Source organism: Carassius gibelio, chromosome A14 (assembly GCF_023724105.1).
Source record: "Carassius gibelio isolate Cgi1373 ecotype wild population from Czech Republic chromosome A14, carGib1.2-hapl.c, whole genome shotgun sequence".
NCBI classification, from domain to species: domain Eukaryota; kingdom Metazoa; phylum Chordata; class Actinopteri; order Cypriniformes; family Cyprinidae; genus Carassius; species Carassius gibelio.
In genome coordinates this window covers 13021052-13042717 of record NC_068384.1, presented here as the reverse complement: position 1 = coordinate 13042717, position 21666 = coordinate 13021052, and the positions used below count along the sequence as shown (strand labels likewise).

Genomic DNA, 21666 nt, shown 5'->3' with positions numbered 1-21666 from the left:
GGTTCCCTGAGAGGGAACGAGACACTGCGTCCTCTAGATCCCTTGCCATGCTTCGGACGCAAGCTTCACGAAGAAGATAAATGACGTGCTCTCCGGTCGCTTATTTATAGTCGCGCCGGTAGTGTGGTGTATTTTGCCGGTTCTCCCAAGGATCAAACTCAGTCAGGGATTTTTCTCTCAGAAGAAAAGACTTTATTTTAAGCAAAACAAAGTCGAGAGCTTGTTGCAAGAAGTTCTCTCTAAATGCTAGGTTGCATCTCATTATATACCGTATACAGGGCGTTTCCAAATAGTCAAACTTTTCCTTATGCTTGCAATTTTGATCCCTCCCTAGGGAGACGCTATGGTAAAGATAAGAGACCCATTGCATGTTTTTCCAGATGTTTCCTGAGACTTGTTATGGTAAAGAAAAGTGGTGGTCAGGATGTTTTTTGCAGACATAGGCACATTCCTTTCACACAAAGGCTATATGATTCTAATGGAATAAAACACGTATGTATAAGTATGACTAGATTCATCTTGATCATACTTGATTGAGCAAAATCCCACCAATAAAAATCTTCCACATATTCTCCCCTTTGAGACTTAATAAGTCTCACATTTGATTATTCTTATCCAGAGTGCTACTCCATAATCCAGTCATATTAGTTACACTACCTAGTGACTAAATAAGTCACATTGTATTATCACCAGTGACTAGATTATGAAATTCCACTCTGAGGGATTACTGGACCAAACATCTCTCTCCTAATTCAACATGGAGTGAGTAAAAGATCCAGTCTCCCTAACCCCTCTTTAATAGTAGACATTGTTAAAAACATGAATATGCAATTGGATCAGCACTTGCCTGGTTATCACAGTTTTGTATAAAAGGCATAAAAATACATACACATACAAATACAAATCACATCACACATTGAATATCACAAGATTATAAGAGTTGATCTTCATCTTAGATACCTTATGTATCAATTTCCCATTATCTTGATATCTTTGAATTTAATTTGCTTAACTGTGGCTTTGACTAGTGGCCTCAATATAGGAAGTATGCAGTAAAATAGTAAATCTCCTGTCATTAATGCAATTCCTGAAAACTTTCCCTATTTAGTTGTAAACTATGCTCCACATGTTCCTAATTGTAAATCAAACCAGTCTTACATTTTATTATCTTTTCCAACATTTTCTTTATCACCATTCTTAGCCTTTTCAATTTGATCAGTTCTTCATTAAATGCTCCCTTCTATAAATACAGCATTTTCCCCAAACATAACACATACTTTTCCTTCTTCAATTCACAAATCTTGAGCTTTTCTATTTTGCTCCTTTCATTCTATTTGTTGCATCAAATTGCTCTATTTTCCCTTCAAATCTTCCTACATCCATATTTCCCTTCTCATAACCTTCAAATTCTTCATCTACCATTACTTAAAATTCTCTTTCCACCTTTTCTTTTCTATTTGTTGGCTCATATCTGCACCCAAGTATTTTGATCTCAGTAGCAGTCCCATCATTGTCTCATTCCATCTTCACCAGGGAGACTCTTTGCGAGTCGTTGCAATGGTCTTTCCCTCGTTGGCAAGGGTGGGTCGTTACTAGCACGCCCTTCATCCCTCACTTCATGCTGTGTGGAGTTGTTGAAGCTGGTTGGCGTATTTTAAGGTTAGAGATGTGAACTCAGGTGTCACTCTGTAACCATTTTGCTGATTAATGCAAGGCTCTCTTGAGATCATAACTGCACCCTCACTGGTTCTCTTTGATGGAGCGAAGCATTCCTTGGCCTTACTGGACTGCTGTCACCTGTATATGGAAAACTTCAGAATTTTTTTGTTAGTGTTATCAAGCATGCTAATTTGTTCATCTTGCCAGTCGTCCTTCTTGGTGTGACCTGTGGAAATGTATTGTGGGTTGAGGGCTGTCTTGGCCCCTTTTTGAGTTTTCACAATTCCTGTGCTGTCTTTACTATTTTTTTTTTTTTTTTTTCCTTTCAATTTTATTCTCAACCATTTGCTTATTCAGTTATCTCTTTGTTTTGTAAACTGAGTTCCACTATATCACTGGATAATTTATCTAGGCCTATGTTGCTCAGTAGCATAGGCCTTTTGACCTGGAAAACACTCAACCCACTGCATTTATTTTAACAGTCAGAAAGATAATATTTCATCCTTTTGACACAATCAGCTCCTTCATGATATGCTGAAAAGAAAGTTAGATGTGGGGTGGACAGAGCAAGCGTGCTTTGCTCTGCCTTCCCATGTTATACGCTGCGCATGTGTGGCACTGTTTTTCTTTCTGCCACAACAAGGACCTAGGTACTGACCAGGAAACTTAACCAAATACATCCATGGTCATTATTTTTCTGGGCATAAATTTGCCCTGTGGGCCCACATTCATATTTGTATACAGCTGTTTGGGCAAATTGATTGAATTGCCTCAGTGTCTCGTCAGACACTCTCTTTCATGCCATACAACACCATCATTCATACTTTTTCACACACTTTCACTCCCCCTTTTTTTTTTTTTTTTTTTTTTTTTTTTTTTTTTTTTTTTTTTTTTTTCTTCCTTTTTCCAAAATCTCCTAGATGAATTTGTTTAGAATATTAGGCCTAGGCATTGAGCATTTGAGAGAGCCAATTATCATTTCTCAAATGTCATGTGTTTGTCTAATTTAAAGTTTAGTCAAATACTTTTTTGTTATTGCTCATGAGCGACTCTGAGAAGAGGATTGGAGATCTCTGCATATCTTGGATCCATGGCCATCAACATTTCCATCTGGTTATCCCCAGTGATGACAGTATATGTGATTTCATGATTTTGGATCTTTGGAATAATCTTTTATTCATTATTATTTTATTCAGTTTTACCTTAGAAAATTACCTTAAAACAAAATGGAGTGACCAATATTTCTATTTTTTCAACCATATAAATTTTTCCTATTGTTCATCAGGATACCCTTTTTTATTTATTTATTTATTCTCTTCTTTCCCAAAGCGCTCAGCATTGTTGTCAAGTATTTAGTTGTGCATTTCCCCCTAGTTGTTTAATGAAACAGTCTTACTATGCCAAATCCAGCTCCATGTTTATCTGATTGGTGAGTCAAGTACTCACTTCTGTCTGTCAAAGTTATTATTTTTTCTTTAAGACATGAGGCTGGACTGGAACCTATTGAAAAGCAGATTGAGAAAGTTAGTTAAAACACAGAATTTAAGGAAGTGCTGTGAGACCAGTGAATAATCAAGATTAAAACATAGTAAATAAAATAATCAAATAAAATAATTAACATTTGAAGCAGTCTCTATAGTGTTCATTGAATATGCAGGACCTGTGCACTGAAGGGATGGAAGTCCTTCTGGTGACCTCATCAGCCTGGGCTGTTGTACTGGGTCGTCAGTCTGTGATGGCACTCAAAGACCTGATGTTGTGGTGTACGGTCTCCGTTGTTTCTCTGCTTCTTCTCAGTCTGGCTTCTGGTTTCTTTCTGCCAGAGTTTTGCATTTCATAATGTTCTTTTCACCCTCAGGAAAAGTCTCAAGTGAAAGATTCACCTTTTCCTGCTTTAATTATTTCTTTCTCCATGCTGAAGTGTGTTCTTCTCTTTCAGGAGGGGAGGGGAACATCCGTCAGCCCCTCCCTCTTCTTCTCTCTGCAGCTGTGTTTGCTGCTTTGCCATTCCTCGACAGACTCCAGTTCATTGCTTTCCTTTGTCAAGGCACTGTTCCAGAAATCATCTGAAAGTTTAACACTCAGAGACTGCATTAATCAAATGTACCTATGTAACTTCTGACCAAATTGTTTCTGAGCAATCAGCTCTTTTTCTAATTTTAACTTTTCAACCTCTTCTTTCAGTGGTCCCTTAATAAAAACAAAATCATATGGTTGAAAACAGCAGTTCTCTTATTCTTTGTTAGTAAAGCAAGTTCTTCATTGCAGGAAAATAGCAAGCATTTTTTCTTCTTTGCAAAATGCAGAAATCAGCTACCTTTATTATCTAAGTATACTGCAATAAAATAAAATAAACCTTCCTTTTATATCAGCATGACATGCATATGGTAAAATAAAGACTTCAATCATATTTTTTCTTCGATATTTGCATACATGATTCAGAATAATCTGGTATTTGTGAATTAATGTTTCCTAACCAACATAAAATAATTCCTATTATTGTAAATAAAATAATTAAATCTAATTCTTTAAGCAACTAATTTCCTTCCTATTGTAAAATGCCTATGGCTTTTGAATCCAAATGTCTATTGACTTGGTCACCCAATCTTGCTTTCATTCCACATTGCACAAGTTATTTCTTTTATTTTTGACATTTACACAAGCCCAATCTCTGAAACTCTGTAATGGATTAACTTTCATACTGTCCCAGGGATAACAAGAAACAAATTTTAGATGTCTTCATGTATTAAAAAAGTTTTAAGCACGTGCATCTTTTAAATTCATCTATTAATAAAAGTTGTTCAATAATAAATGCATATCTTATTTTAATTAATTTATTATTATATCTATATTCCACCATATCTGCCATTTCTACATTAGTCCATTTCTTGGAACATTTGTATTTATTTTTCTCTAAAACAACCTTCATACAGTTGACTTTATTGTTTTAGGGCTCCTGCATTCCTTTCTCAACACCAGTCTCTGTAACCTGATCACTCCCAAGTGATGGTCCAGGAGGGGAGAGCACCTCTTGCTCCCCCCATGTAATACAACTTTACTGTGGAAACGTCCTCCTTTGTTCTCACTCCCACTACACTGGGCTCAGAAAATGTTCTCCCCTTTCACACAGACATCCTAAATGCAAAAATCTTTTATAGATCTTGGTTCAAACTTTATTGATGCTATTTTCCTAAACTCATTCACACTTGCTACACTCTTTATTGAGCCAGAGTGCTTATTCTTGCATACTTTTTCCCTTTATCTAAGGGATAATCACACATTAATTGTCCTTTTATTATCAAGGCTCATAATACATTCATCCCCCTCAAGTGGATAACAGCTGCGTCCAACTCCACCCAGCCACCCTGAAGTGACGGTCCAAGAATGGTGCGCAACTTTTACCCACCCAACACAGAATTTCTTTGTTCACACATTCATTCAGTCCGGACACAGATACATTCACACAACAAAACACAGCTCTTCCTAGAGCTCGCTCTACCTAGAGCGTCCTTAAGGGCCCATCTATTCAGTCCTTCGAGAATTTCACTTATACATTCTCAAAGCGGTATCCATGGGACTTTTCCTCGCGATTCCTTAACTAATCTGCTTATCCGTTTATCACTGTCCTACCTGGCACAGCTATCCAATAAACACAGACCACAGCATGCCATGTCTTTCTGCCTACACCATATTTGTCTTAAATCGAGATTGCCTTCCAAGGCCTTCCTATTAATAACCCAAATATGTGCATGCAATTATTTCTTCTGGAGTAAAACCCCTTTTTCAATTTAGATATCATATTATTTTTTCTAAATTTGGAAGAGCAGATTTTAAGTGTCCTTACCACTCAGAGCTGACCAGTCAACAACACACACTAATTATATAAGCAAAAATGCTTACCTTATTCTATGGTGGCCACCACTGTGTGTGTGTTGCTCATCAGTCAGCTCAAAAGCAGTCGTCCACTCTGCTCCTTTCCAGTCCCATCTGGGGTGCCAAATCTGTGGTGTATTTTGCCGGTTCTCCCAAGGATCAAACTCAGTCAGGGATTTTTCTCTCAGAAGAAAAGACTTTATTTTAAGCAAAACAAAGTCGAGAGCTTGTTGCAAGAAGTTCTCTCTAAATGCTAGGTTGCATCTCATTATATACCGTATACAGGGCGTTTCCAAATAGTCAAACTTTTCCTTATGCTTGCAATTTTGATCCCTCCCTAGGGAGACGCTATGGTAAAGATAAGAGACCCATTGCATGTTTTTCCAGATGTTTCCTGAGACTTGTTATGGTAAAGAAAAGTGGTGGTCAGGATGTTTTTTGCAGACATAGGCACATTCCTTTCACACAAAGGCTATATGATTCTAATGGAATAAAACACGTATGTATAAGTATGACTAGATTCATCTTGATCATACTTGATTGAGCAAAATCCCACCAATAAAAATCTTCCACAGTAGTGACGTCAGACGCTGTCGCGGCCAACGAGTTGGCGTTTTTTCAAAGTATGCTTCAGACACGGGTCACGACGAGGTGTTCCCCATAGTGTCCCTTCAGAGGACGCAGTGTCTCGTTCCCTCTCAGGGAACCATGGTTACATTCGTAACCTGAGACGTTTTCCCTCCTGCGTGCTGTAACCACAAGCAAAGTGTAAAGTTTATGACTGCATATTTGAGCAATTATTTTACAATAAAAACGATTGATTGCTGGTGTTTGCATGAAGGGCTACATAAAGTATGATGTTTGCTGTTCTTTTTATCCATCCATCCTTCCATTTCACTCTCTTTCTTTCTTTCTTTCTTTCCTCCCTTCCGTCCTTCCTGCAATTTCATTCTCTTTTTTTCATCCAATCCAGCCACCCTTTTCTCTTTCACTCTTCCTTTCGTCTATGCATTCATGTGTCTTCGTTTATTGTTCACCTATCCATCCTTCCTTACTTTTTCCATTCATTCTTCCTTACATAATCCTCCCTTTTCTCATTTTTCTTTTCATCCATCCATCATTTCTTCTTTCTTTTCATCATCCATCCTTCCTTCCTTTCCCCAATCTCTTTCAATGTTTCATCATCATCCATCTATCCATCCTTCATTCTGTTCACCCATTCATCTTTCCTTCCTTACTCTTTCCTTCCAGCCATCCATCCATTCTTCCTTTTCTTTTTTATTCTTTCCATCCATCATTTCTTTTTTTAATCATCCATATGTCATCCTCCCTCCCTTCCTTCCTTTTCTCTTTCATTCTTTCCATCCATCCATCCATCCATCCTTTTCTCTTTCATTCTTTCCATGCATCCATCACACATCTATCTATCCACCCTTCCTTCCTTCCTTCCCTCCTTCCTGCCTTTCTTCTTTCTTGACTTTTCTATTTCTTTCTTTCTTTCTTTTTCAATCATTCATCGGTCATCCTTCCTTCCTCCCTTTACTTTTTCATTATTTCCACCCTTCCTTCCTTCCTGCTTTTGCTGCATTCTTGCCTTTTCTATTTCTTTCCTTATTTCTTTTTTCTTTCCATTCTTCCTTCCTTCTTTCCATCTGAGTTTTCATCTGTTTCCACATTCTTTCCTATTTCATTTCCTTAATTCTACTGCTAACATATTGAAATGAACATCAGCACAAAGCTTCCTCTCCTGACATGATCAGTGATTTAACCGTATGGAGCTCCTCCTTCATCACTTTACATCACTTACATCGCTTACATCGCTCCCTAACTCTGCATATCATTTCTCGGCTCTTTCTGATAGAAAGCTGCTAGATTTACACAAGCTATTAAATGATTGCCTTCCTCTGTTCTGCTGTTACACTGGAGCTGGGTATGCTGATGAAACAGCTGTGTTTATTTGGTGCTCTGGGCGGTGAGCGCTTGAGTTTCCAGCCTCCAGAGAGGCAGCAGGCCTCTATTAGGCCATCAATCAAATGTCAGGCCTTAACGGCAAGCACCGGTGCAAGCTCTGTCTGGGGAAGAACATTTGGAGAACATTACGATATGTTTTTCCTATGTTCTGCTTGTGGGAAATTGCTGTTGCATGTATTTCCATCCTTTTTAAACATTCACTGATCATTTTAAAGATCTTACAGATTGCAGTTGCAGTTTTTGGCAGCTGACTTAATAGTCACTTAAGTATTTTTATGTCTGGGACAATCCAATTTGATAAGTGGCACCCATATACTCGCTTATTATTTTTTGTTGGTGTTTTACTTTCATGCTTAGTACACTTTTGAGCCTTTTAGGGCATTAAAAATAACCAAATGTGCTTAAAAGGCAGAGGTTCTTGCCAAATAATATTCTATTTGAGTTTTGTAAGAGGTTTCGCTAGACCAGACGCATCCAGTCACATCAGTCCGTGTCTCCGTCTTGATTGTCATCGACAGCCGTTGAGTAGCCCAGTCAACAGAATCACCACACTTCTGCACAACCTCTGTGGCCATCAATCAGGCAGCTATCACCTCTTTAACCACAGCTCATTCAGCCTCAGGCCTGACAGCCGCTCACATTTTGAGAGTTTGTCTCCATGATGACACTTCTGCCCACTATCGGTCCACATCCACAAGGTCCCTTGCTCTGAGGCAGACGCTGGAGTCTTATATTGTTTGATTTCATAGTTGTATAGTATCATTTGTTCTAAAGAACTAATTTCAGTTCTGTGGCTTCACAGAGATTTTAGTAACATTGTTGACCTTCAACTCAAGATGTGCTATTAATGATTTCCTTTTATGTGAAGAGCCACTTTTGAAATGCGTTTACTCTAAAAATCCTTAGTATTTCTATGTGTAGTCAGTGTTGTTAACCTTTATTTGTACCTTATTCCTGAAGGAGGAGGTCTGTCCACAAGTGGAGGGAGAGAAGGATCAGAAATGTATGTGGACATCAGCCGTCAATGTGAAAGACAAGTTCATTTACGTCACACAGCCTTTACTGAACAGGTTGCTCATTGTAGACATCCAATCGCAGAAAGCTGTTCAGGTAAGCCAATGAATCAGTAAGATTAAAAAAGATAGAAAGAATGTTTTGTTCATGAATAAAACATACCTTTCTCATGAACCCACCATTGCAGTGCTGTTGTTGCTAAATTAAAACTGTTAAGTAAGTCTTAGGCCTTTGAAAAAAAAATTAAATAAAATCAAATAAGTGCTTTGAAAACTAATTTGATTCAAATACTAAAATAACTAAAAAAAAAAAAAATAGAAAAGATTTGACTTCAGCAGACTTGTTCATTAAGGGGGATGAGAAATTAGTCTCTTTTTCTGTGTTACAGAGATTAAAGAAAGTAATTCAGGTTTGGTTTGGAATAAAGTGACAGTGAGTAAATGATGGCAGAATTAAAAATTTTGAATAAATTATTCATTTAATTGTTAATGAATAAATTTGACTTCCATGGTCTGTCATCAGAATTGTTTGGCTTTAGGTTGCTGTGAATCTAATGTAGTGAATACCCAGATGAGTGCCAGCAAGACTTTCTCAGTGCCAGATCTCACTTGATTCACAAGGGTCACATTGGATCACACAAAGATCATTGAATCCCCTGGGAGTGCGGCTCTCATTACCTCAGATCAGCAAGTGTTAATTAGCCACCTGATTTTTTTAGAAACTGTGAAACGGAAAGAAAAATCGGATATTTATCTACAAATTATGTTTTAAGCCTGAGGACTCACTATTTAACCAAAACTTTTTTGTAAGATTGAACATTTCACACAACTGCTAAGGATAGTGACGCATTTTTTTTTCTATGCTGAAGAGTTTCTATTATTCAGTCTAATCCTCGTAAAGAGGGAGGGATGTGCTGGGATAAAAATTCAATGTGCACATCTGCTCCCACAGATTATTTCACACAAGGAGAAAGACACTGAAGACAACAATCACAGTCCTTCATCATAGCTCCACACGAACACTAGTTCTCTCTTCATTTCTTTTAATGCCATGTGTTGTCGAAACAAGCTGTGCAAATGCTCACATTGTGGAGGACTTAACAGTGAATGCTGCATCAGATGAATACACTTATCACTTAAAGTTAAAGACATTATGAAGAAAAAAATATGTCCGTCCCACTGAGAGAGAGAGAGAGAGTATAATCATTTTTGCAACGCTCAATGTGCAAATTAACCTTTTTTCATATTTGTGTGCATCCATGTAAGCACAATGAGGTGTGAAAATTGCACAGTAAGGCTATCACTGCACAAAGTGAATCATTTGTTTCCCAGTGGAATATCTCCAGCCAGGTGACAGAGAATGGATATGGATGCAAAGCTATTATTGCGAACGGGCTGAGCTATTGTTACTGTCAGCACTCCATTTAAAATGCACACCCATAACCAAACTCTGCATGTGCAAAAAGGCATACAGCTGTGCTTTTGGAGGCGGCACACATTCTCTCTGTCATGGATAGTTGCTTGGATGGTGGACTTTTTATTGTGATTTTTGTAGGACGTTAAAAAGCATGGGTGGGAATCTGCTTCATGAATTAACATAATGAGTTCCAGTGATTTCATTGAATTCTCACAGGGACTCTTGAGAAGCAAACAATGTGGAAAATTGATCCATTTTTCAAAGATGCTCTTCTGACCAGGGGCAAAAATCTTAGTTGTGCCTAGCATGAGTTACTTACTGTATAACATTTCGCTCCACTTAATGATGAATGCTGTGTAGCATCTTTCTAATTGGAGCGTGTGCCGTTTTTAAGTGAACTGAATATGAAAATGTATGCTATATTGAATGAATTTTATCCTGTGATGGTAAATCTGAATTTTCAGCAGCCATTACTCCAGTCTTCAGTGTCACATGATCCTTCAGAAATCATTCTAATCTGCTGATTTGATGCTTGAGAAAAATTCAAAAGTTCAAAAGAACAACATTTATTTCATTTTTTTAATGCAGGTTTGCTGTTTAAAAATATTAATTTCTGTTAAAAAAAATCAAGTCTAAATGACATCAGACTTTTAAACAGTAGTAGATGAAAGTTGATGTATTAAATAAGGTAATAAATTAGATATTATTTAATTGTAGATATTATTTCATTATAAAGATGGAACCTTTAAACATAGCAACTCTTCTGTTTTTGCTCATTTTGTTGTTGTGTTGGACTAATTAAATTTCTTTTGTGTGTGATTGTTTAATTTCTTTGAATTGCACTGCATTTTTCATCCTCTTCCTTTCATTCAGATTCAAAATCCTGTGTGGCCAGTTCAGTTCAGATTTCATTCTATGATTCAAACGTGTCATTTTTCCAACTGTTCTATAAACTACGTTTTCAGTTTTTAACTGTTACTACATTATCTGATTTTCATAAGCAAATGGAGTCTGTTGTTCTGTTGTTGTCAACAGACTGTGAGCACCGACCGGGTTCCAGTGAAGGTGCACTATGACAAGTCTCATGACCAGGTGTGGATCCTGAGCTGGGGAGATCTCGAGAAAAGCTCTCCAACCCTCCAGGTAAGCCAAATCATGCCAGATTCATCACTGTGTGCTAATCACCACCTGATGCCTCTTGAACAAGAGTACTGGGACGTTCTGCATAACTGCTTCTCTGATTATTCAAGTGTATGAGTCGGCTCTGCTGAGTGTGTGTTTTGACGATTTTAGTTTTGGAGCATGCTCAAGTGATGTAAAATTGAATCAGCATAGCAAGGGGTCTCAGTGGGGTTATACTGTATATCGCATAATTGGGACACTCTTGTCCCCCAATGCATAGCTTTTGGTTAATCACAGACAGAATACATTGAGTACATTGAGACAATAGGATTTCTGGCGTATTGTGTTATCATAGATGCTCACACATCTCCCTTTTGTGTGTGATCATGTGGATGACAGGCCCAATGAAACTGCACCACTCATGTTTTTATTGTGCTTCTTCCATACATCAGGTGATCAGCCAAGCCAGCGGAAGCACGTCCCACCACACCATCCACACCCAGCCAGTTGGCCATTGCTTCGACAGGGTGGAGGATTTCTTTATTCCTCCCATAAGCCTCACAATCAATCACATCAGGTAAAAGAGAGAAAGACTCCCACCATTATATGTATAATTTTTTTTTATTATTTTTTTGTAATGTATGAACACGTACTGACTGTGATTAGAACTCCAGAGAAAACACTGGATAGTGTGTAAATTGCATTCGGGGAGTGACATTTATATCTTAATAAACCATTTTGTGAATTCATGGTCACTCGTAGTAGATTTAGAGGTAGTCGAGGGGGAAATGTGAGTTTAAACCCTGAATAAACAGTCCAGGAGATGTTGTGTGGATATGGAAATCTCATTTGAATTGATTAAAATCTGAGTTTAAGATTACTGAGCATGCCCTAATCCTCTTATTGCCCCCTCTTGGCAGATGGATGTTTACTTACGCTATCATGTCGTGCAAATGGAACGCTATATAAAGTTCAGTAGTGCCAGCCCACTTTTTCAGTGGCCTTTGGGTCCAGAAGTTTATATATTGCCTCACATGGTTAGTCTAAGCTCTGATCCAAATACCTAGAGAACAGATTACAATCCCTATATATATATATATATATATATATATATATATATATATAGGGATTGGAAAAAAATAAAAATTAATTCCCCTATAGATAAAATTAATGGTATTTTTACTTCTGAAACTTTTGCACTCTATTTATGTGTTACAGGAGCTTTGATTCACTGATTTCAATTGCCTTTATGTCTCCAGCACACCTATGATGCCTTAAAATGCTGTCTACATGGGCTGCTCTCTAGGTTTGGATCAGAGCTTAGACTTACCATGTGAGGCAAGATAATTGACAGTTTCTTTGCAATCTAATCAACTCAAATCATATTCACAACATTTTAAATAGACTGTGTCTCTTAGTATAGTGTTTATAAAGATGTTGGAGAATAAACATATTGTTGCAGTTCAGTTGCGGAGCCTCAGCACAGCTACCAGCTTTTGTTAAAAGACATGATCTCAGTCCCACAGTGGAGAGTTCATCCGGAGGATACGGCATAGTGCACAAAGACCAGTTTAATTTTCAATCCTTTCGAGGCCTGAGATAATACGGCTTATACTCATGCCATACACACTCACAAAACACACACTCTCCTCTTAGATGAGTCACTGAACCCAGCTGTTTGCGTTCACCCTAATATGTGCTAGCAGTAATTCTGCGCTAGTTGATACATGCTGCACTACAATTCAGTTTCTGTCACTGGAGTTCAGTGCGTGTCAGGCTCGTTTTTCTTGAATAAACTGTAGGTCGCTCAGTTGAGGGTATGTACACTTTTTTTAGCACCCTGTAGGCTGGTGACATTTAGCGGTGCTGTCCGCTCTCTGATATAGTAATGTGTTTCAGTGCCCCGAGTCAACAAAGTGCAACATCATCTCTCCATACTGAAATAGAGGTTAACTCCAGTGTAAAGTATTACATCCTTCTGATCTTCACCTGGTAAGAGTTTGGATTTAGCACATGACATTAGCTTTTGGATGGAGAAGCTGTTTCTTTGTAAATGCTGTTATGTAAGATGTTTAAGGAATGATGTCATTGTTTCAAAGGGAATGAGATAAAGATTGAGAGAGTTATTTTGTAAGACTACAGACTTGCAGATCAAGGTGATCTCAAAGGTCTTTGTATGTAAAGTGTACACATACAATTATTGACAGCATCTGAAACAACTAAATCTCTTTTATGCACAACCTTTGCCAGATACGGATGTTTACAAATCTTCTGAGAACTGGTTGGATTTGCCACCATCTCAAGCTAAATGGTCAATCCTTTGCTTTCATACATCAGTTACAGTAATTTGTAGTGATATTTTGTCTGAGTAAGATCTTTTTAATGGAATAATTGTATTTTTTTTTTTTATCTCTGATTAGAGTAATAAAAGTTAGTACTCTTTAATTTAAGTTTCAACTTAACAGGCATTAGATATTAAACACATAATGTGTTTAAATTATATACTAAACTATCGTCACATTGTACCAAGTCTTTAGAAATAATAATTAAGCTGTCAAATTTCGTTAATATTTTTGAACACCAAGGTTGTTGTGATTTGATCAAAAATACATCAAAATAAAGTCATATTGTGAAATATTTAAATAATATTTAAAATTTAAAATAACCATTTTCTATTTTAATATATTTTAATTAATTTGCTGATTTGGTGCTCAATACATTTTTCTTACAGTTATCAATCTTGAAAACAATTCTTTGATTATAAATTTCAAAACAACAGCATTTATGTAAAAAAAAATGTTTTTGGTGATAACTGATTATAAAATAGTCGATCTATGACTCTCAAATGATTTTGTGAATAATTGTACATATCTAAAGTTGTGTATACAAAAAGTTAAATTGTTTAGAAGCTCGTTTTACACTGATACTAGTGTACATGTCAGTGTTTATCTAACCATAAACATGTGCTAGAACCACACTATACACATGAATACCCATGAATAATAAATATACCAACCAGAGAACTCAGTGTGCCTTGTAAATTTATAAAAAATGTCTTGCGTAATCTTCAGGAGTATATTGATTTTTGTAAATATGCTGACATAATAAGATGTGCGACTGGTAAACAGTGCCAGTGTCATTTGTACAAAACACTGTTGTAAGAAGGAATGTTTGGTGATCCATGATCCAATAATTACTTCATTCGTTTCTCATTTGAAATGCCTCATATGTTTTGACTTCACCTGTGGCAGTGAACTGTTGAGGAGGGATTTGTACAGGGGAGCGACTGCATGTGACATTTTAGTCAGGTTGTCAAATTATTTCTGCATTTACACACCTTCTCACTGGGAAAATAACAGCCTACAGGAGTCCCATTTATAGCATTCATTGACTTTCTGTCATACTTTTGTCCGTGGCCAGCCTGCAGGCAAATATGTTTACATGTCAACAGTAAAGAAATAAATAAATTATGTAACTATTTATTTATTTTCTTTTAATTGTACAGTAAGCCCTTTGCTAATGCTAATTACATATTTTTCTCAGGTCTAAAAGGTTTGTCAGATAAATACTGTAGGGGTTTGTATAAATGCAGGTGTTATAATGAATGAGTAAATGTGTTATGTTTGTTCATAAGAAAGGTTCAGTTCAGTTAAGGAAACAGCATTGATTTACAACTGGAAATGGTATCTATTAATTGCCCTACAAGTGCATAAACAAACACACAGAAGTCACAAAGTATAAACAATGCAACAAAATGCCTGTTTGTGTTGTTTTTATTATCATATTACAGTGCTGTCCTGTTGTAATATTGACTGCATGGTTAGATTAGATGCTAGTGACTTTACAGAGTAACGAAATTAGCAGATATGCATACGACAGAGCTGTGTGTGCCAATTCAAGAAGATGTATGTGACTCTTAAGTATAGTATCTTATTCTGGTGTACCAACAGTTTTGTCATGGGTTGCATCAAACACACATCTGTTTAACAAAGCTGAAAGCCGATTCTAAAAGCATCGCACAGACCTCAATAGCACACAAGCCTGATTTTTTTTGCTTTGTGTTGCATTGCATTTTGTGGCTTTGCTTTGTTCTGTTTTGTTCATCCAGGATGTATTGTGTTTGTTTTCACAGCCAAGTTGGATTACACTTTATTTTTTGTAGCTGAAATGTGTTATGTTTGTATCATTGATATTTGTTCATGAGGACTGTAGTGGCAACTGTCTTCATTGTTTTATTCATGTTTTTTGTTGCATTGGATTTACAGTACCACCAAAATTTACATGCGCAAAACGCAAAGGTATGTAAGGTATTGGATACCAAGTCCAAGTTTACATTTCATGAGAATATGTCCTTTGTCTATTCTTTCTTGTTTCTGTTGGGTGAATATATTTTTCATTTTGGTGTTGTTTTAGAAGAAGAATCTTTGAGCAAGGGCGGAAAAACGCTCGTAAAACCACATTTAAATAACTATTTATTTATTTGAATGTTGTGTCTTTTACTTATTTAGCATCGTAAATGTTTATGCAATGTTTCAGCACATACAAGCAGATGTGTTTTGATGCAGAAGAAGATCTCAAAAGTGCTCAAAGCGGGTCTGATCCACATTTAAACTGCTTGAAACACTGTTTGATCCACATTTAAACTGCTTGAAACACTGGTTAAACTATTTATTTATTCATTTTCAACATTTTGTGACTCTTACACATTTAAGGATATAAATATGCACTGTTTTTTTACACATATGTGATTTGGATACAAAATGTGATGTGAAGTGTATAAAACATTGCACCCCTCAATGGTTTTAATTTGTCAAAATGTACCACTTTAAAGAACAAAGTAAGAAAATAATTTGAGGTCAGTTTGACTCTTAATACAAACAGAGAAGCTATTTTATTAACATAGCAGGAGATCATTTTTCTTGCTAGCAAAATAATCCTGTTTTCAATTGAAGTGTCTGACTGAGTATTGAACACACACTTTTGCATTCATATTCCATGATCTCGCCCCCCAGTTGCCGAATCCGTCGCCAGGCCTTCTACCGGGACTTCATAATTTAGAAATTAAGCCCCAAGCATATCGTCACAGCCAAAACAGCCTGGCCTGTAGCTAATAGACGGACGCTGGCTGCCAGTTGATGGAGCTCATCACAGGCGGTGATAGTCTGTCCCATCGCTCCGTGGCAGATGTGGCGTAGACAGCAGCCACATTCTCGAGTGCAAAAGAGAAGATGGATGTCAAGTCTATGTTAGAATTGAGAGAGCATGCAGATTTAATCGAGCTTTGTCAGATCCTTTATTTCCCTCACCAACTTCATTTGTTCTTAGTTCTTCTGAGAATTTTTTTATAACCTATAATTGGGCTCTTTGGATTTCTCAATGGATAAGACAAAGTGTGGGTGATTAATTTTTTAATTGAAATCAATTATGAAACCAGACATCTGGCAGAGGCTATTAAGCATGGACTGATGAACAGAGATGTGACATTGAATTCTTTCTCTCCCTTTAAGCTTTTGGATCTTCCTCATTAGACTTGAACCTGCACTCTGGGTTTATTCACTCAAATGCTCCGTTTGTTACTTTCAGTGTGGCAGCTACTTCTTATCCAAAGCAACTTCCACTTCATTAATTGCGAGCGCAGTGCCCTCAGGGCAACATTAGTCAAGTGGGTAGTAGAGTTAGATCCAGTTCCTGGGACACTTTAACTTGGGATTGGAGCTTTTATTTCATTGATACAGATCCTTAATGATTACAGAGCTTCAGGGTTGGGCAAAAGAGGGAATTTATGTACTGGCTTTCTTCAGTTCATGAGTTGAATTGGCCCAGAGAGTGTTGAAATGGAATGACTGGAAGAGGAATTTACTGATTTTAAGGAAATTCAAGTTATGTGACAAATTTTTCATCGAAGAATTAATGGTTTCAACTTTAGCTTGACTAATTATATAAATTTTTATGAAAATTTAGAAAATGTTTATATATATATATATATATATATATATATATATATATATATATATATATATATATATATATATATATACATACACAGCAATTATATGAATGCTTAATTTTAAATTCAATAATATACTATAGGAATATACTATAAAATGCATTATTTAAATTCTGAATTCCACAAACTATTGATCTTGTTCTGACAATAAAATAACATAGCTGTGTCAAATGAAGGTTTTGCATGACAAAAAAAAACAATGTTTTCTGATATCATCTAACTCATATTTTTTCTTTTATAGGTTTGGTATCATTCTCCACAAGAATGAACCAGCTCTTCATAAGATTGATTTGGAAACCACCTCCTATGTGAAAAATATTAGTCTGCAGCAGTACGATTGCATCCCACAATCGCTCGCCTACACGCATCTGGGCGGATACTACTTCGTCAACTGTCGGCCAGATTCAACAGGTGCGGTACGGCCACAATTAATCATCGATACCGTAACAGACAATGTCATCGGTCCAAATAGGGATGTGAGCGGCACACCTTATGTATCTCCTGATGGCCACTATTTAGTGAGCGTGGATGACCTTGATGGGCTAATGCGCTTGCAGTATGTGTCCGTGCGAGGTGAGATTGGCCAACCCTTTGACATTCACACCAACCTGCACCTGTCCGATCTGGCCTTTATGCCCTCTTTCACTGAGGCTAACCAGTATAACGTGTTTGGCAGCTCGGGTCACCAGACGGATGCTCTTTTTGTGGAGCTCAGCAGCGGTAATGTCAAAATGATCAAAAGTCTAAAGCAGCCCACGCCGGCTGCTCGGTGGCCTTGGAATCGACAGAACAGGGTCATGACTGGCAGCGGGCTGTTCGGACAGTATCTCATGAGCCCGTCTCAAAGCTCCCTGTTTATTCTAGATGGGCGGCTGGATAAACTCAACTGTGAGATCACCGACGTTCCCTTGGGAAACACTGTGGTGTGGGTGGGAGAGCCGTAAGCTGGTTTATAGGGGCTTGAGAGGGAAACAAACAAACAGGTTGCACTGAATTTGGTCTCCGTTTAATTTATTGAGAACAAAATAAGTCTCAAAGTTTGTAACAAAAAACAAAACTGACTGTTCAAAAACCTGCATTGAAAAAGAGAACTTGGGAGATGCTTGTTTTTGATAAGCTAGCCAGGTTTTTGAGTCAAATAGCTAATAAGTAGTTTTTCCAAAAGTGTTTAGGTGGCGTTAAACTAGCATCGGTATCTTTTATTAAGAAAGTCAGTAAGAATCACTTTGATTGAAAGTGAGAATTGTTTAATTCACTGACAGAAACGTTTCAACTGATACGGACCCATGTTTTAGGAATAATATTTTCTCATCTCCCTTTAAAACTTAAAACACACATACAGAACACATTCGGCCTATTTTTTCCAGTGCCTTGAAGGAATACTCACAAAAAAAAAGAAAAAGAAAGTAAACATAACGATTCCTCCCGAGCCTGTGGATTAAACCCTCCCCGGCTTTTCCACACGCAGAGTAAAAACGAGAGCTACACTTAAAATTCACCTGTTTATAACTCCCAAAGACCCCGAGGCATTTCTAGCTTATTAAAACAGCATCGTCCTGAGAAACCGTCACCTATAATGAGATATTGAGATAGATAATGATGTGTTTGACAACTGTAAATCGTCATGAAATGTTTGGGTGTAAGAATGATGACACAGAGAATTGTGTCTTTGTGCTGAACCCCCAATTTAAACCTACATGGAAACCAGCACTGGTTAGATCAGTGAACATCTGAGAGCTAGTCTGTTATAAAATAGAAAACATAACATACCTAGGGACAGTTATGATCCTGTTTAATCTTAGTAAGAGAAGTTACAAGGGCACATAATGAATCAAGTTTTAGTTGACTCAGCAGTCACAGCCACTGCCGTAAGAGTCTGCTTTCAGTAACTGGTGCATCGCGTGGTGTGATGTTAGACATAATTTATGCATTGCAAAGGTTATATAGCTGGGGGACATTTATTTAAGAGTTTCAGAGTCACAATGCTACAAGAGTACGAACAAAGGAATCTTTCTGTGTCTGTGAGAAGCACAAGTGTGTGCTCACGATGTTGAATTATTTCCTCGATGGACAGAGTCTATGCATTTTCATTGACACGTCAGCCAATGGGCTGCATGAATTGAGCTTTTCCCCCCAAATTACTTACATATATGTTTTATTGTTTTAGTTTTAGATTTTGTATATTTTGTTAAAATGCATACAATATGGCTTTTTATCAACTGTATATTCCTTACTCCCTGACTGATTTGTTTTTTGTTTTAGTTTTTTGTGACTTTTACTTGCGTTCTGTAAATAAGCAGGTTGGTCTGTGCTCGCATACAACAAAATAGCTAACCGTAAGTCATCTTCAAATGGGTCAGGTTGATTAGTTTGCCCTTGTTTATTTTTGAGACATAAGAACTGCACTGTCTTTGTTCCACAAATGACCAAGTACATTGTGATGTCACATCCAGAGATTTCATTAGCTCCATGTAGCCATGTACGTTGATTCTCGTGGTTGCTATTTATGTAGAAACATGCTTGACATTTTGGCAGTTAAATAAAGCCTATAACTTTGAAAAAAAAAAGATTTTTGGCATTATTTTGTCCCTGTAATATGAGTGGAATTGACCCAAAAATTGACTGAAATCCCAATCTGCATGCATTAGTGCATCGAATTAATTTGATTTGAATCTTTTTACCTGGAAAGTTGAAGAGATTTGTTTAAAGTGTAAATGTTATTTATCTTGCAAAATGTCCTCATTTACAACTGAATAATAATTCATGCTCCACTAGACAGCCAAACTTTATTATCAAAACTCACTTTATAAAGCTGATGTGTGCTATTGCACACAAATAATAGGAACCTTGTAACAAGATGAAGGCAGCTGGTTTGTAGGCACAATGTGACTAATAGGCTCACATACCTGATTCTGGGAACAAATGATATTTCATTTTATTTTACTTCTGTCCTCCTTTCCACTCCCTTCCTCCACTGTCTTCTTTTCCCCTCTTTCTTTCCTTTTATCTGTATTCCTTTCCTCTTCTCCGACTCTGATCCATTACATTAATAGTCTTCTTTTTTCAATCTCATAATGCCAAATGAATGCACAAGTTGCTGCATGAACGAGACCAAGGCAGCGTTGCAATTATCTATTGTCGGCCGTTTATCTTTCCTCCATTCTCTCCTTCTCTCAGGCTGAACACCAACCATTTTTGGAGAGGTTTTGGAATAATTTAATGGACACAGTTTAATGTGTTCATGCCCTTCCTTTTCTAAGTCTGTTCACCATCACTCATGTTCACAATTGTCAAAAGGCCCAAAAATATGCAGTGCTTGAAAAAAAAATTACATACAAAACATGCTTGTTTTAAAGGGGAATATGTATAAGACCATGAATGCCCAGGATGGTAACTTAACAAATGTCACAATTCTATACAATTCTATAACAGACCACAGCTGAGGAACAATAATTTTCCAGCTGATGGACAGTAAAAACATTGACATCCCAATCCCAGTTCTTCTACCTTTAATCTGCCCGTGTCACAGAAATTAACTTTAATTAATAGCACCAAAGAGTACAGTTCAGGTTAATTCAGAGATCGCAACTAAGCATTTTTATTATTATTATTCAAAACTATTGTAGGTGTACAATTCATCTTATATTCCTAATTGATAATTTACTGTATATTGTTAGATTGCCACACATCAGTTGTACAGCTCTGCAGTTCCTTGTTAACAGTTGTCAGGCGTCTGTGGTTTGAGGTCCCAGGGCATTAGGATCGTAATCCATCCTTGATGCTCACTCAGATTTCAAGAGATTTGATGATGAAGAGGTAGCAGAGGTTGATTTCTCTGTACCACTTCTGTTCGGCTTTCTCAGTCACAGTCAGTGTTTGGGATGTGACCCTTGAATTGTCCCATTCATTCAACAGCTTACTGAAGCAACTCAAATACTCTCTGAATGAATGAATAACTGAAGTCAAGCACCAGTTATGTCCTTAAGAAATCTGTGAATAGTTTCTGTAACCATAGTGACTGTGATGACTGTAAGTATCAAAGATGCCGAGCTCATAAAGGGCCATTCTCACCAAGCAGTAGAATTATAAAAGTATCTACATTAGCACCCACACCAGCGGACGATAATGTTATGTTCTTGTTATCCACCTTATATTTTTAACGTCTTTTGCCTTCTGTTTGTTTTTCAACTGTTTGTTTGCTCATCTGCAATACATCTATAGGATGTTTCCTATCAGATGCTTAGAAGATGTCCTTAAGATGTTCATAAATGTTTGTAAAACTGACATCTTAAAGATGTCTATAAGATGTTTGTACACATCAGATGCTTTCAAGATGAAGAGATCTTTAAAAGACATCTTGCAGACGTGCGTGTGATATCCGGGAGAATAAAACATGAAAATATATTGAGCTTGTGTTAATCTCATACATTTATTTCAGGCATTTAACCAAAAACCCATTTAATAAAACCCATTGACTTCAGGACAGTGGAACTGGGAGTGCTAAAATGATAATGATTATTAACACTCTATAATTATCATACTTGGTGTTCATAGGCCTTTAAACAACCTTAAATTCAAAACTTATTCCATTAATCCATAAAAAC

At 37.0% G+C, this 21666-nt stretch overlaps 1 protein-coding gene across 2 annotated transcripts in view; it reads left to right on the top strand.

Moving 5' to 3' along the window:
• Nucleotides 1-18468, top strand: part of LOC128027556 (follistatin-related protein 5-like) — a 121809-nt gene extending 103341 nt beyond the window's left edge. For both annotated transcript variants that reach the window (XM_052615277.1, XM_052615278.1), the window contains exons 13-16: nt 8464-8613; nt 10969-11076; nt 11508-11632; nt 17304-18468. In XM_052615277.1, the coding sequence (XP_052471237.1) occupies nt 8464-8613; nt 10969-11076; nt 11508-11632; nt 17304-18006 (1086 nt within the window). In that variant the 3' untranslated portion in view covers nt 18007-18468. The remainder of the gene's footprint in view (nt 1-8463; nt 8614-10968; nt 11077-11507; nt 11633-17303) is intronic.
• Nucleotides 18469-21666: the final 3198 nt, after the last annotated feature.